Source organism: Coturnix japonica, chromosome 4 (genome assembly GCF_054131305.1).
Source record: "Coturnix japonica strain WE chromosome 4, WE-NBRP24, whole genome shotgun sequence".
Classification (NCBI taxonomy): domain Eukaryota; kingdom Metazoa; phylum Chordata; class Aves; order Galliformes; family Phasianidae; genus Coturnix; species Coturnix japonica.
Genome location: NC_140666.1, coordinates 77,404,364 through 77,421,763, shown reverse-complemented (window position 1 = coordinate 77,421,763; position 17,400 = coordinate 77,404,364). Strand labels below are relative to the sequence as shown.

The following is a 17,400-nucleotide window of genomic DNA, read 5'->3' as shown; positions in this document are numbered from 1 at the left end:
TCAGCTATCAGAACACTGCAACTGTCTGCATGAATGAGATACGCCAATTTCTATTGTAAAAAAATCTCACAATGGCACTTAAAAAAACAAAACAAAGCGAAACAAAACAAAACAACACACCAAAATCAACAAACCCACAAACACCACTGAGATTTTGAATGATTATAAGTAGCGGAGTTATTTGTACTCACTGTAATTCTGTACATCAGTGATGGAGGTTCTGGGTGAAACTTCAATTAATTTCACTTTTCTTTAAGTTCTTATGCTGACATGGCTAACATTTTCAGGTGTAGGATGTGTTAATAACAAAGGAGAATCCTGAAGGATGTTCAAATCTTTGTAACCCAGTGAACATTTGCTGATAAATAGCATATTACCTTTTCACTGAGCTATTTTGTTATTATATGCTTTTAGATACATCCCAAGCAAGCTTTAAACAAAGTTCACTAAGGGAATAGAGGTTAACTATGAAAATCACTTTCTCTCAGGAATTTATACAGTCTTAAACTCTCACATCAGGTCCGCCAAAAATTCAAGATGTCCTTTTAAAGGAACTGTACATTGCATCAGCAAGCCCTTTTTCTTTTGGTGTACCCTCCAAATTATTTAAGCAATCTTTTTCTCAGGGGCAATCAAGCCTGGCACATTGTCTGGCAAGTCAATTCTGAAAACTTTCCCTTCCCTTCCTAAAGGTAACTTTCAGCTTTTACTGTAGTATTCTCTTATTTCCCTGAATCCAAAAGTGAAGAATGGAAAATTCTCGTAAAACCTATTATGGGAAGCATACACTGAATGCACCAATTATGAACATGTAAGCATCCTTTTTGCTTCCACTTCCTGCAAAGGGACATCGTTTCCAATTAATTCCTTGCAGATTGTGTGTCCAGAGTTTCCAGTATAACCAGCAAGCCACTTACTAAATTCTGAATACATTTTACAGGAGCTTATCGGTTGGTTGGAAGAGACTCAGACACTCAGGACTGCTACCTAATAACGAGAACCTCTTTCCATGGGTCACTACAAACAGGATTTATAATCTCCCTAGAAAACACTTTGTAACACTCCAGGTTAACACACCAGATCTCCCTCCTCTCTAGTGACTGTTGCCAGTGAGAATAAGCTGCAATAACTTAGTGAGAGATAATGTGAGCCATTCCTAAAGCTTTTGATGCTTATTATCCCAGTGTGGATCTTGCTGTTGGTTAAGGTGCTTTGGCCCGGTACAAACACCCCAAAGGAAGCTGCCAGTGTGCTCTACTGCTGAAAATCTAACAGCACTCCACAACTGCCCTCAACTCAGCTTTCCAAAAGCCCAACAGCAGCATTTCCTGTTGGCGTTCAGCAATATATTTACTATCTACATTTACTGTTCCTGTGGTGACAGAACACCTCAGAGACCCCAACTTGCTAACCCTGTGCCCTGACAGAGGAGCTGAAGGGAATTAGTGGAGTTTGCCTCAAGTGTGGGAGGCTTGGCATGAAACTTGGCAGAGCTAAGGAAACTGTCCCAAGAGGCCTGTTGGTAAGGGTAGGGGAAGGGGATTATTTGAATCTGTGATACTGAGAAACTCTGAGGCCATCATTCCTCCATGGAAGACTGGAAACTCCAGCAGGTTTCTGACTCAAAGGTGCAGTGCATGGAAAACAGATAAATGCAAGAGCAAAGCCTTTTTGGCAAGAAGCCACTTAGGAATTTAATTCTGCTATATTTGGAAAGAATCTGGCAATGTCTTCGATGCCAGCAATAAATAAATCAATCAGTGCTCACCACCGTCACTGACTTCCTTGCGATTCCTCCATGCTTACATAGCTGTGTCCAGCTTTCTAGCCCAAATCACTTCACTATACAACCACTTGTGTTTTGAGAGCATACTTTAATGGATTCATGCTCAAAGCGTAAAAGGCAGGCAGCAATACACACTTCAATATTTAAAAGCATAAATAAAAATCTTAACAGATCCCAGATGTTTAATTTCCTCCAGCCCTTGTCAATGATTGAGTTGGTGCTGATGTAGATGATTTTTTTTTAAGATCAGTGGTCAGTTTGATGCTGAAAAAGGTTCAGATGTCTGGAAATTTCAAATGCAATTTCTACAAATTAATAAATCATGAAGCAGATGCAAGGGAGACAAGGATGAATGCAAGTGGCTGCACTTCTGCAAACTTACTTTATGGCCTGAAATGCACCGAAAGGTTTTTAAATGCAACTATGAGATAACAGTAACAACTTGTCAGCATACAGAAAATCCTAAAGAGGTAATTATTTCATTATTTCAATCTCTCTCTCTCTTTTTTTTTTTTTTTTTTTTAAGCAAAATGCTCCAAAGGCTCATACAAACAAGCTGAAGGAACACATATTTTAAGGTAAATATAATGCTGGTGCTGTTAAAACTAATGAAGAATTTGCTATTTACTTCAGCAGAACTAACAATTGCTAGCTGCATCCATTTGTCACTTATTAAAGCAATAAGTCACTGTTTACTGTACAGAAAACAGCGCTGTACAGAAAATGCATCTACAAAAAAGGCTGCTGAGCTGAATTACTGCGGCCATGCTGCCAAGCACACAAGTCCATAACCGTAATGAGGGGCTGGATTCCTTCAGTCTTGATTTTAACAGAGAGAAGTCCACAGCTCCTAAAAAACGGTAACCATGGGAGAGATGGGTTCTGAAAGCCCACATTTAGCTTACACAAATCTGACGTTTGCACTTGATGTCACACCAAGGCTACAAGTCTGCCAGTTCATCAGCCACAAACCACATATGCTGCCCATTGCAGGCTGATCAGATGCTAAAGGGCCATGAATTTCATCTAATTGCCTCCTTTCCCCTCCTCAGTACAGCAGCAGAAAAACACTAAAAACATTAACTATGAATGTCCAAGACTTGTTTTGGATTGGCATTGGAACCAAATAAATGAAGAAGGGTAATAACAAATCTTTTAAAATGGGTTATTTATTAATACATCCAACTATGTTGACTCTGAAGTCCACTTTCAAAGAATGTGGATAAGCTCTGCTAAATGATTTACTTTCTACAGCATGCCAAATCTAACTATTATTCTGCTAATTTATGTGCCATTCATCTCTCACTCCAGTTAAACTTCTCGATGAAGACTTTCGACTTCATCCCACTTTCTTGTTATTTGCTTTGCTTCTCAATATTCCCTGATAGTGAGTGCTTCTGTTTTTAACAATACCTTCTGTTATACCTTTGGCATTTGTGAAATGATAAGTGCAAACATAATCTAAGCCCCTGAACATACAACGTTATCACACAGACAACTACGGACCATGCTTAAAAGCTGCGTATGCCCTCCTGATAGTTTAAGATGTCTCAAACTCGCTTCTGAATCACCTAAAATTGTTTATTATTAGAACAGGTTGGTCTCAAACCCAAATTTTTACTGAATCAGCTTCTGCAGATGTTTGGCAGAGATGAATCTGGCACATCCAGATGCTGGGCTGAATGCTGGTCCCACTGCTGTAAACAGGAAAACTTTGCCTGTAACAGGACAATGCAGTTACAAAGCAGGAAGAAGTGCCTGAAACAAACCTAGGAAGCTTGTGAGAGTGAAAACCAGATTAGGAAAGAAAACAAAAACTAAAAACCACAAAGCAAAACAAAAAACAAAAATAAAAAAGCAGTTCCTCTGGCCCACAACCAGTACGTTATTTGCAATCATGCATCTGTGTGCCATCAATCTCTAAGGAAGGGGGAGACCGCTGGGCTGAGCTCTCAATTTATATTTCTCAGTTGACTCTTATAATCACACTCGGCGTTCTCAAGCTTAGCGTAGCTATTCTGCTAACAAAATTTGCACACCAGGTGGGTTCGTCCAAGTTTCCATGGTCCTAATAGTGTCATATACTCGCTAATAATAATCTTGAAAATTATATAGGTAATTGTGTTTGCAAAAGGCCACCTTCAGCAAAATCTGGAGGGTTCTCTGCTCTCCACAGGAAAAATGTTTTAATAAAGCAGTGCCATTAAAAATACTGCCATTAAAAAATGGTGAGAAGAAAACTATTAAAAATTACACTCTTTTTGCTGCTGTCTTAAGATGCTGCGTTAACAAAACTAAAAGAGTTCTCAGGTCTGCAGAGGGTAAATGAGCCTAAACCAGGATGGGTGCTGAGCAGGAGTAGCATCCTTTGGCTCTGTAGAACCGCAACCTAGGATGGGACATTAATATTCACATTCCAGCCTGGATAGCAGGAAGGCTCCTGTGCACAGGTTGGGCTTCACCCTGCAGAGGTGCAGTGCACTGCTTCCCTTCCTTATTCAAATTCAGTTCTCCTAATTCACACTGCAGAAAGTGGGAGAGTAATGAAATATAGCAGAGATCACTAAGGTAGCTTTTACCCACCCATGCTATCCTGCTCCTGACCAACACATAACCCCCTCACAGGACTCTTCTCAACCTGAAGCAGCCTCAGGAACAGCTTATGTTTCTATAGTGTGGTAATCATTAAGAGTGCTATTAGATCACCATTCAGAAATGCATCTGTAACTGTAACTACCTTCATTTGTGTAACACACCAAGACAGTCTCAGTTCTGCTTAAGGTAGCCCGCTTTTTCCAGCAGCCTCTTTCCCTCACAAGTGGAACAAAACATTTACAACCAGCTCCTTTACTTTCAAGCAAACACAAGTAATGTCTATTAGACAGCAAAGTCCAGTAGGCATTGGATAGTTTTGGTACTGTGAGCTGCCTCCAAAAGGCAACAGATGTGGGGAAGGGGGAGGGGAAAGTTAATTTTGTCTTTTTAATATTCCAAGTGGGTTTGTTCTTACTGGCTAATTAAATCAGTAGAGTGCAAACAATAAAAGAAAACAATAATTGTTGCCTTTCTTCTCAAGAACAACCTCTCCGGTTCATCTCTACTTATTTATAATACGACATTGTAATATTTTCACCCCAAATCCTTTCCAAATAACATACATATCACCCAACACCAGTCCTCATTAAGAAGAATATGCTTTTCTTGAGGAATTTAAGATAAGTTGTTCTTCCACTGTTAAGTAAAAAATGGGCTTGGAATGAACTTCTCTGATTGACACAAAACTACTGAAGAATCACATTTTAAAAGGAATAGATTTAATAACAGTATCAGATGTACAAATCAGCCATCCGAACACCACCCTAAAATACATTTGTACTTTCTTGGCAAAGCCGGTACATTTGCACAAGCACGCTGAATTATTTGAGAAGTAATGAAATGTGTTAATAACATTAAACAGTCATTTTCCAAGAACCTGCAGTATAATGGCATTTCTAGTCACATAATTCTTTGTGATGCATAAATATATGCAATATCAATTAAAACATTTGATTTGTGAAATCAAAATGGATGTGCTATATTTAAATTTGGGTTGAAAGAATTTTAAATACTATTATCTACTTCCAGCCTTCAGTTAGTTAGAATATACAACACAGTACCAAAGAGAAGTGGAGAATACAACCAGAACTCCATTGAGCTAGCACTGTACCGGGACTGAGAAGATGGTCTCTGCCCCAGTAATGTTATAATTAAATATCATAATAGACATATTCATAATATAAATAAACATTATAATAATTATAATGAAGAGAGGAGTGTGGCTGAACATCTGTAGCCACCCTCAACTTCAAGTGCTCAGCAAAGAATCCGGTACCTCCATGTGAAATAAGACAGATGGCATGCACTGAGCACTGAGCTGCTCGCTTCCCACTGCAGACAGTTCAGTACAACTTTAGGCACGTGTTGTCTACCTGTAGTGTTCAAGTGACAGCATTGTGGGCATACCAAAAGGTAATGGGGAGCAGAAGGATGGAGACTCCCTGCCATTTCAGCCCAATCACTGACAAGCTTTTTTTTTTTACAAGTATTGGGGTAAAGGAAAATACTGTGGGACTTACACAATGTGTGAGTTTTTGGAAACTCCTCACAGACATCTCTGATGATCCCAAACAACCATGGATGTAGCTGTTTGAAGATGGAAGAAGTGACCAACAGAGAGCACAGTCAGGTACCGTGAGGTCCTGAGCATCTACAGCTACAGAGCTCTACCTCATCTTGACACTGTATTGGTCCAATTTTATCAAGAATAACTCATAAAAATATAACTTTGTTGTTACTGAATTATCCACAGATGAAACACATTGAATTTAGGGTATTACAGAGCTCTGTGCCCACTGCCAAATGCTTGCTATATCTTCCATTCAACTCCACTGTTCAAATATACCTAGCACCAAAACGTAACCTACTCCCAGGCAAACATTCTCCTAGTTAACCAAATTAATGACTGCGAACAAATAAAATATATTAGCTTTGTAGTGCAGCCATAACTGTGCTTCTCTGTGCAATCTGAATGACATGCAACCGTCAGAACACTGGAGATAGAAGCAGAACAGACTTTGTGGTGTCCCATGTAACAACACTTCAAATATGGATTATGAGGACCATGAACAGAAATAAGCCCAGTACTGATTAATTGAATTACGTCAAGGAAACAAAGTAGACTAATCCAGCCAAGAGACTACTGCTGATACCCATAAGAGAGGACATTTATCAATAACCACTAACCTCTGGATCCTACCTATCTGTTAGTTTTGTGCTGCCTGTGTTACTTCCTAAGCCACCAGGTGTCACAGTGGCTCAATGGAGGGATTCTTGTCAGTCTAGACACGCAAGTTGTGGCTTCAGGTTACACACCAGAGCTCACACCGCCCGCACGAGGATGTCGGTGACACTGAGTATTTTGATGAAAACCATCCTCTGGGTGAAACAATCAGTCAAGGGGTAACTCGGATGCTGTTGATGTGGGTGTTAAATAATCCTGCAGCACTGCCACAGGAGAGATGTACTCAGTGTTCTGGCGTCCTGACCGATCTTTTTACTTCGCGTTATTAACCCTGCCACAGAGTGAAGAGGCACTGAAAAGAGCTGAGCTCATCATTCATATCAAATAATAAATTCTGTGAATTCTACTCTTCTTCTTACTCAGAGTTGTTAGGAATTAATTACAACTTACTTGAACGCATTTATTATTCAAATTTAAGACATATATTTGCTTGTCTTTCACAAGGTTGTTTGCGGTAATCATGTAATATTCTATCAAGTATATACACTGCGAGTAGTCATACATGACATGTTTCTATTTCTCATCCTTGACTAGAGGAGTGTAGATGGAACTAAAGCTGAAAATGTTGGGAAGACTTTCATTTTTTCACCTATTTTTCCTTATTATCATGCATTTACATTAAAAATGTAAACAGTACTTTGCCCTAAGAATAAAAAGCGTTCACCAGTACATCATATTTCCTGATCTTTAATTTTCCCATTGCCACCACTCATTGACATTAATTTGCTTTATATGCATACACCAGTCAGTCATCACTGCAAAGCAATGGGAGATTCCTCTCTGGTGTATCGAATTTCTAAAGATCATGGCTCTATCTTGAAGGCTCTGGAAACTAAAAACAGGAAAGCACTTTTCAGCCTGTATAAAACAAACAGCTCTATCCAAAATGCTTAACAACTTGAAATTTGCATTCTGCAGTTATTTGTGAGAATAAAACATCGGTGATCAAACGTTCACACAAACACATAAAGAGCACAAGCAGAGCCAAAGAAAATTCACTGTTAAACTCCAGTGCATAGTCATGGAAATTTTGCATGTAGCATTTGTTGCTCTCAGGTAATGAACCTTTACCCAGTGTGCTGGCTTTTCATGTCCCATTATTCATGCCAACACATTCATTAAAATGAGCCTTTGCTTTTTAACATAATCAACAGTGCGCATAGGTGTGGCCTTCAAAGAGTTATTACCACAGTTTACAGGCATGCTGTTCATAAATACAAGCAGAACACCAGTCTGTGCAAAATGCCAAGCTTCCCACAAAACATATGGTAATTTTTGCTCTGTAAAACAGATAGATGTGCTATATAATGCATAATTGCTGCACATTATATATGAACTTCTAATTGCTTAAAATGATACTTCAGATCACATCAACAACATTATTACCCAATTACCCTAAGGGTTAACTGATACTCCAGTGATTAAGTCTAGGTGAGGGAGTTATTGTGCTGCCTTCTACCACTGAAGCAAGCAGTATGGTTGGAAATGTATATATAGTATCTGTAAGTTGTGGATGTTTTTATCATTGTGGTACGGAAAAGAAGAATGGTGATCAAACGTTGGCCAAGTACCAAAGGAAAGAGGGTCCTGCAAGATGGTGGGTGACTTCAACAGGAAGAATTTTCTATTGTTGTACAGGAACTACTTTGCTTTTACTTAATGATGGTTAGCAGCCACAATAACTGCATTGTGATGTGAAATGGAATAACGTGAAAAGATTTTCAGTGCTTCAAGTAGAAACAAGAATTACTAAAGATGGTAACAGTGGCAAGTTACTGTTAGAACATGGGGGACTGAGTACGCAGCACTTTGCATTCCCTTTCATCGGTTGTAAATATATATATATACACATGTATATATATCCAGCTTGCAAACCCAAGGGCAAAACAGGTTTCACACTTGCCTTGCAGGTCCTCTACTCCTTAGAAAAGGAGATGGTCAGGAACATCAGTGCTGCTGGCTGTCTTCCTGATGGATAAAGTGAGAGTGCTCCAGCTTAAATAATAACACAAGAAAGCTTCACTCTTTTCTGTTTTCTGAGCTTTTTCCTCTCTCCATGTGACTGCTGTAGTTAAAGATTTAGAATATTTCTTTTTGTATAATATGGTTATTAATATTTCAGAAATCTCTTTGTACCCTGCTCTAGAACAGATGGCAAGTCTTTCTCTGATACAATGTTCTGCTAATGGCTGAAGCGAAACTACACAACTAGAACACGAATCACAATAAGATACATGAAATAACGTAAAATATGTGATGTATTGAGAAAGTCATAACTCTCCCAATCAATTTACTACTTCACCAAATAACCTAATTAAAAAATCAATTAGAAAAGTCCAAAGAAAAAAAAAAGTATGTTGGAAAACGTCACATAGTAACACACCAACAAGGACACCTGGTTCATCCATTCATTAAGCTTCTGAAGAATGAGCACAGTGGTTTTATGACTCAGACCATCCTTGGTCTGATCACTGTTATACATATTCAATGTTTCTATGAATGCAACAGACAAGGTCATGCAACTAACCTGTGCAACCTTTGTGGGTCATGAAGGATGCTCTAGTTGGCAGACAGCAGATCTATCATGAGTAGGATCTGGATATGTATTGAATCTGCTGTACCTGACCTACCTGATCACAAAACCATACTCAGAGATAACATTTCCATCTTCCCTTTTGAACCATACACACAAATGGCACAGACAGATGTTGACTTCTTTCTGTTTGTCTAACCAGGCTTGGCAAGCTGACTGTGGCACAAAGGCTACCAACAGGTACTGCAGATCACCCTGAGAGTTATTGCAGCACTGTTCTAATTTATTAAATACTTGGAAGGATACAGCAATCCCTCTATTCAGTTTGCAGGTACTCAGGCAGAAGAGTTTAAGCACAGTTAGAAACCCATGTAAAGTTATGGTTTTGGTGTGTCAGTTGTGAGTTTGTGACTGCCCTGGATAAGTACTTGGATATGAGTACTGACATCAGAAAGACCTTCAGGAGCAGGTCTCATCTGATACCTACACAGGCTGCAGAGTTATGAAAAAATCTGATGTTTTATTCATAAAAAATGAAGCAGCTACACTCAGCCTCATGCTTCAGTGCTGCATGCTGCAGAAGGGAACAGCAGCCCGGCCATCAGGCTCACCGTGTGGCCTCTTGTCAATGGAGCAGAATGGCGGTGCCCAGGGAGCCCATGTCTCATGGACAGGACAGCCTGCCCCTGTAAAATTTATGGCTGCTGAAAGGACTCTACACTACTAACAGACTTTGGCCATCAAAACCAAGTATTTTATTTCTGCAAAGGTCTTGTATTTCCGGGTCAGTGATTTTTCACTAACCCCATAAGGCACAGAAAAAAAAAGGAGTTATCAAAGAAGCATCAGCTGATCCCACCCCAATGTTTGTTGCCCTGAAGTGGCCCTAGCTGATCCCCACCTACCTCAGAAGCACCAAGAGTATCCTCTGACTTAGATGAGTAACTTTGGATTTGAGTGTTGGAGTACACAGCTGTCCTTCAGCACGTAACAGAAATGGAAATAGTATTCTGGCTATGAAGCACTTTCTGTCTGCCCTGAACTGGAACAACAACCAAGAAAAGAAACACACAGTCCGAAGGAGATTTCAGTCAGGGTCTTAGAGAGGTTTCTTCCATTATTTCTGGCTAATATATAAAGTCAACAGGCACTGTCCTACCCCAGCCATTTTGGAGGTCACAAGCCATCTGCCACTGTGTCCCACCAGGGTCATGCCAAGGCCCTGAGCAGATCAGGAGCACCCAGCAGACTAAAGATATATGCTGGCTTGTTTACACAGCACAGCCAAGAAAGCAAGTCTTGCTTGGGAAGAAGCAAACACACAAAGTATCAGCTCGGTCTAAATGCCTGTTTACAGTAGATACACAATTTTTGGCACAAAGATACGAACAAATACCATTTGAAGCAAAAAGTCCAGCTAAAAAATATTGCAACATGTTTAGCAATCCATCCATATACTTTTTCTATAAACAAAGGAAGTATACACACCAAAACCAAATTATTCCTTAAATCTGATCTCTCAGTCCAGCAGCAGGAAGAACTCCAGCCAAAGTGAGAGCACAGGGCTGGGACCTTATCGTGGTCTCTGCTTTGCTCCCTCTCACCATCCAGAGGCTGCTATTTGTTAGACTGGATCTGCACAGTAAATCTTGTTTATATCAGGAAAAAGACTGAGTTTAAGGGATTTTTTTTTAAAGTGGATTTGTGGTTTAAAGAATAAAGGAAAAAAAGAGAGAGAGAGAGAGAGAAAACAAAGGGTTGAGAAGATTTATTTATAGAAAATGATCTAGCAAGCATCACAGTAACTTACAGGGGGATCCAGACTCTGTATTTCACATCGACTCTGCCCCTCCCCACTCAGCAACCCCTGCCCCAAAAAATCCCTGTCCCTTAAGCACGTAGTTTATATTATAACTTTAGGGGAAGAACAAAAAAAGCAGTGAAACATCCCCGACTGTAAGCTATGGATCAGCATGGAAAGGAAGCTGCCTTTTATTTCTTTCCCAGCCTCATAAGTATTGTTAGTTTCTAAAAATTTTAATTGAAAACAGCTGCAACAGTTTTGTGTTTGTTGTTGGGGTGGTTTTTTTCTTTGTTTGTTTTTTGTTTTGTTTTTGTTTTTTGAAGGGATGAAAAATCCAATGAAAAAGAAGACAATCAGGAAAATGAGCCCCGAATTCATCCTGAAGCCAGTGTGTGCCGAAACGAGTTTAAGGGATTCTTTTAAAACTGACCTCAGTTTCAGCAAAGCAGGATTCTAGAAGTAGTTATTGCAAATCCTTTGCTGATGTTCCTAGAATCGCTGTGCACTGTTAGTGTGGTTGTGGACAAATGGCTGTTTCCTCAAAACTTCTCTGAGACAGAAGTTTGTTTTCCCCCAACAAAACAAACTCATGGGACAAACTCAAATCTATGTATACAACATCAGAGATCTGTTTGCGATATGAAGTTGCTATGTGAACAAACGTGATGTCACAACAGATATTTTTATGACTAATCTATTAAAACTGCATTGGGAAGAAGAGGAAAAGCTTATTTCATCAGATAGCAATGCAGGGAAGTAAAATAAGAGACTTTCATTTAAGTGCAGAATTTTGTTTTGCTTCTCTGTGATTTGCTTTGCTTTAAATATTTGCTTGAATCCGAATGTCTGTGTGAGCTTCCAGCTCATTTGGTACCCTTTAAATAACCATAATGTCCTCCTTTGTTTTTGCTTTTAATTTTCTTTAGATTTCCTTCCATTGTGAAATCTCTGCTTTTGAAAATTCACTGTACAGTTTCAAAGGGCTTTAATATGATTTGATTAAGCCAGTTGTCATTAAAACAAACTCGCCACTAATCAACTTCTGTAGTCACCCTTACAACACTGCCCTCCCAGCCAGGAGCGCTCTGCTCTCCTGCAGCAGAGAAACACGGGCAAATTCCATACACTGTGACAGACAGAAGTTCTGCAAATACAGAACAGGGGACTCAACAAACCCGTGAGAGGCTCGATACATTGCTCTGATTATTGGCACTAAAGCAACGCCTCAGACTTTAAGCTGTCAGCAACTTTAAGTGCTCCATCCACAGCGAACTGCTACTGAAAAATAATTATCTACAAGATGTAATCACCTTTTGTTTTCTTTTAAGAGTGAGCAATTTCAAATGATTGAATATTACAGTGGAAAAGGATTTACAACATCAAAACATCAAAGAGGAAAAGAGACTTTTTTTTTGTTTTTTTGTTGTTGTTTTTTTTTTCCTTACGTAGAGTTTAATAAAGAACAGAGAAATATGAAGCTAATTTGCCTACACTGAGTATTACCCAGGACTTGAGAAACTGCTGAATACACCACAACAACAGCCCTTCTCTCCTGAAACATTTGACCAATGCAGATACAAAAATGTTAAGATAAACTGAGTTTGAGTGAGCAGTCATGGAATCCTTGAACCACAAACACGGCAAGGGAACATCTGTATTGCAGTTACCCAGAAAGTTTGCTAACTGTGAGAGAAGTGCATAAGGTTTATTTTTATATCTGCCAGAGATTATTAAACATTTCAATACACTTTTACTTAAGTCTGGATTGTTGATACGTTACAAACAGGAACCAGGCAAGCCCAAGAATTAAGTAACCATGTATTTATTTCCATTAGAAAAAAGTATTAAAAAATCAGGTTTCTTCAAAGCACTTGTAAGGAAGCTGAGGTGTTCCTGTCCACCAGCTCACAAGGCAGGCTCCCCACATTACTTCAGATGACACAGGAATTAGCTGGGTGGTGGCCTCCTGCCAGTCCTTACATCACACAGCCACCTCCTGCCTGGGTGTGATTGGAATTCCTCACCCAGGACTGACCCTGGATTCAAACAGGAGCTATAGGTTCTGCCCAGAAAGTTGTAACAAGTTTGGAGAGGACGAGTCTGCACATCCAGCACAGGCTGCAGCACTCCTTACTTTCCTCACTACCTTTTCTTCCGAAAGAAAACAAGAGTGACAAAGACATCCACACTGTATCTACATTACCTTTATTTACCACTGGGTACTTCGTCTGATCAGCACAGCCCTCACAGGGCATATGTACCCCTTTCCACCCACTGCTGGCAGAGCTCTCAGGGATGGTCCCTGAAAGCAGAGTAGCTTTGAGGGCATTGCTGCCCTGGTGCACCACTCACCCTGCCCTCACCCTGATGGCAGCAGACGTGGCATGCACGTGCCCCAATGGCAGCCCCACCAGCCCTGAGCTTCACTGGAATCACTTTCACCCACCCATAAGCTCCATTCAGAACCTGCAGGAATTCACTGCAAAGGGGAGCTCTGCAGATGGAAGGGAGGAAAGAGACAGACATGACGTACAGACACTCCTTCTTTCTGTCCATCCTGTGCACAACTTCATTCATTAGGCACACACCCGACCTTAGAACTTCCACCACTGTGAGGGATGGCGGGGGACCCAACTTTAGGAGATTGTTAGGAACATTTTAACTTTAAAAAAAAGCAACACAATCCCCGAGGCTGTCCAGGCACATATCTGAGATGGGAGAAGCAGTAAGAGCTGTAGGATTCCCCTTCTTTTAGAACTAGTGGCTCACTTGTCACTAGCTCTCCAGAAGTTGCGTCTGAGCAGAATCTGACATCATGCTGCCCCCAGCCTTTGGGCAGTTCCTTTGCAACAACTTTCCCCTTCAGCTGCTTTCCTTGCACTCACCTACCCCCCCCCCCCCCCCCCCCCCCCCCCAAAGGGCTCCTCCAGAGAACTGTGCCTACATTATTCCAAAGGGTGCCTGAAGACATATGTTCACATGGCATGTGAGCATCACCCAAAGCACAAGCATCAACCATGGCATGTGGAACTCCATAGGGCTGGACTGGAGAAATTCAGAGCCACTCACATATACTCCAGAAGCCTTCAGCTCCTGAGCACAAACACATTTGAGAGAGGGGGACATCAATGTGGAACTTCTGCCCCTCACCTGCCTGAGGAGGCAGTGAGATTCCACGCAGGGTGTCCGCCAGTGACCCAGGAAACTCATCTGCTTTTTTTTAGTATTATTACTTTCTTTATTAAGGAAGGGGTTTAATTTGGTGGATAAGGGAGACGACACGAAGCCAGCTAGAAAATACCTGTCAACAAATAACCATAATTACAGCACAGAGCAGAGAAATTAAAGAACAGACATCCAGAATGGAAACACTGAACAATCCCAACGCAAAATGACAATAAATAAATAAAGAAATGCTTGAGCATAAGGCCTTCATTAACTGAACACTATATCTGTCAAAGTCAGATCCTGTCAGAACCCACAGCAGAGCTACAGGGGGCTACTGCCTGTCCCCAATCCAGCCCATCCCAAACCTTGGTAGGTGCCCCCCAGCACAGCGGGGTCTCAGCAAGGTGCAGGGGGGGCTGCTGTATGAGTCCCTCCAAAACTTTTTGCGTGGAATGGAGCTGTAATTGGAGGCTGTGGATTGATTTTAGTATGTAAAATAGTGAAATGAACACTGACTGCATGTCAGAGTGGCTTCAGTGTGGAACCCTAAAGAAATCGCTGAACACACAGACTTCTGGCGCTCGACAAAGTCTAGAAACTACAATGCCACTATGTTCAGGAATGCAAGAACAGAGTTGCAAGACACTGACAAACAGTTGCAAAATAGAAAACACACACAAAACCACCACACCGACAGCAGAACGGCCGGGACCGCGGGTCACCACCAATGGGGGCAGAAGTGCCGGGCAGAACCGAGTGGTTCCGGGGGCAGCTGGAAGCTCCGCCAGCACCGAGCGGCACCGAACCCCAGAGCAGCGAGCGGGAGCAGCAGCGGCAGAGCCCAGAGCCGGGAGCTGCGGCCAATCAGAAAGCAGGTCACCGCTCGTGTGCGCACTGTGTACACTGAGCGGCACTGCCTCCATGGCTCGGCTGACAGTCGGGCATGTGTGCTTTATTTTGTTGTGACCTCTCGTTCTTTCCAGGAACTACAGCATAACAAACGGGTCGGTCCGAAATGTTCCGCCACGCTTGGTGACACCGACCCGGCAGACACGGGCGTCTGTAGGAAGCTGTTAATTATAAAAGATGGGTACTTTGTAAAAGTGTTTGCAGGGCACCGCCGGCAAAGTATCGCGAAAATCCCAGCGCCAGGACAGTCTGCTGCCCAAACACAGCCACATGGCAGCAGTGCAGCCCGAGCCCGGCCACTCTATACTCCAGCAAGCAAAAGTGCGCCGTGTTAACCACGCCAACAACAGGCTGCAGCCCGCCCCGCTCTTCCCCCGAGTGGCCGAACGTCCCCTCTCCGTGTTATTGCCCCGCTCTGGTCCGGCTTCACGGCGCCCCGCACCGCGCCCGGCGCGGGCAGCACCCGCGGGGTTCCCGTCCCGCGGCACTTTGACAGCGCGGTGGGGCGGGGAGGGCTGCTCCCCCCCGGCACCCGGCGTGAGCGCGGCTGCCCGTCCTCCGGACACGCGTATCCGCGAGCGCAGCCGGGGCGCAAGTTTGCAAAACTCCGCTCCCGTTTGTGGCTGCCATTCCTTTCCCTTTGTAACGAGTTTCCAGGTGCGGAGCGGATCGAGGCTCAGCCGCCCCCCGCACCTTTCCCTGCGGGTTCCGTGGCCGCGCCTCGCCCCGCAGCAGCCGGACGGACCCCAGCTGCGGCGCGGGGAGAGCCCCGCAGTGCCGCCCCAAGTGCCGCGCCGCTACGGCAGCGCTCAGAGCCGAGCCCGAGAGTTGTCTCCGCACGGACACATAACGGGGGATCGCCCGATTAAAGTGCCCGGTTAACGAGGGCTCCGCCGCACACCCGCGCTGCCGAGCGGGACGGAGCCGCGCGGACTCACCTCGCTCCGCGCCTGCAGCCGCTTGTTCATTTCGTAGATTCGGTACTCCGGCTGCACCATGTACGGCGTGTGCCTCCTGTAGAACGGGCCAAAAGGAGAAGAATAGAAAGGGTCATGTGGTGCGCTGGACATCTTGCCTGCTCGCGGAGGTTCAAGCGACACAGAGTACCGCCAACCTCCATGCAGAGCACATGGGCTGCGCGCTCTCCGCGGCACAAAGTAGCGGCAGGCGCACACGCACACATGCGGGCGGGGAGCTGCCGGGGAGCTGCCTGCGAGCCCTCGGCGCGGGCGGCGGCGGGGGGGGCGCGGGGCGCGCCGGGGCGGGCGGCGGTGGGCGAGGGGAGCGGGGGGCCGCGGGCAGCGCCGCTCCGCTTTAAAGCGGCGGCTGCCGAGGGGGTCATTTCCTGTTCGCGCCGTGGGAGCGCCTCGCCGGCGGCATTTTCCTCTGGCGGCCCCGCCGAGGTGCGGGGCTCCGCTCGGCGTCTGCCCGCCAGGACCCCTGAGGAGCCCGGCGGCGGGGCTCGTTAGCATATAGCTGGTTTTAACGCTGCCTGAACCCGCGCGGGGCCTCTCCGCGCGTGGGGCGCCCAGGGGAGCGCGGGGCCGCCCCGACACCCAGAGCCGGCGGGACCGGCGCGGAGCCGCGGGGTGCGTGGATGCCCGCGGGGCACCGCTGTCCCCGGGGCGGCTCGGTGCCGAGGGCCGCGGCATTCAGCAGCACCCCGTGCCCCTGTCCTGTGCCGTGCCCCTGTCCTGTGCCGTGCCCCTGTCCTGCCTCTGTTGGGGGGAAATAATGCGGGACCCAGAACTGCACGGGGCCCACGGAGGTGCGGGGAGAACTTTGTCGGTTGGATCAGAGTGGTTTGAAAGTGCTGGAAGCGCTCGCAACGTGTACGAGCAGTCCAGGACAGCACGAGGACAGCACGGGGCTCATCACGGCGCTGAGGTGTGAGGGTGTCACGGTTAGTTAACCCGAGACAGAGGGTACGGCTCGGGCTGCTCACGGTGCGGGCTCCGATGGGGAGCAGCCCCCAAACTGGTGTACAGACCATAAACAGAGCTGAATTCATCTCTTACGTACATTCATCCAAGCAAATGGAGCCACTCTAAGAATGGATTCTGTTAGCTGATGTGAGGAATGGAATGGCCATGGGGCTGTGTGAAGCCAGCGCTGCCTGTCCTATGGGTGGGCAACCACAGCACTGCCCATACATGCTGTGCTCTGCACATTAACTAACCCCCAAACATACAGCAGCCATGTATGGCTTCACCCACTGCCAACAAACCTAATGTCAATCCAACTGAATGTAGGAATACTTAGGGACAGATTTGAAAAACCCCAATTTCCAATGGCTTTCTCCATTTCCATATTTGGCTAAATCTGGAAAATCTGTGTTCTGTTTGCAGGACAAAGTAGAA

The 17,400-nt window shown here is 44.2% G+C and overlaps 1 protein-coding gene across 17 annotated transcripts in view; it reads right to left on the bottom strand.

Moving 5' to 3' along the window:
* LDB2 (LIM domain binding 2) overlaps positions 1-17,400 on the bottom strand; it is a 350,201-nt gene that overhangs the window by 189,667 nt on the left and 143,134 nt on the right. For 12 of the 17 annotated variants that reach the window (XM_015862864.2, XM_015862867.3, XM_015862859.3 and 9 more), the window contains exon 1: positions 15,979-16,252. In XM_015862864.2, coding sequence (XP_015718350.1) covers positions 15,979-16,110 — 132 coding nt within the window. In that variant the 5' untranslated portion in view covers positions 16,111-16,252. Of the gene's footprint in view, positions 1-14,978; positions 15,202-15,978; positions 16,735-17,400 lie in introns of those variants that run through there. The other 5 variants (XM_085545676.1, XM_085545678.1, XM_085545682.1 and 2 more) reach the window with 4 other exon arrangements.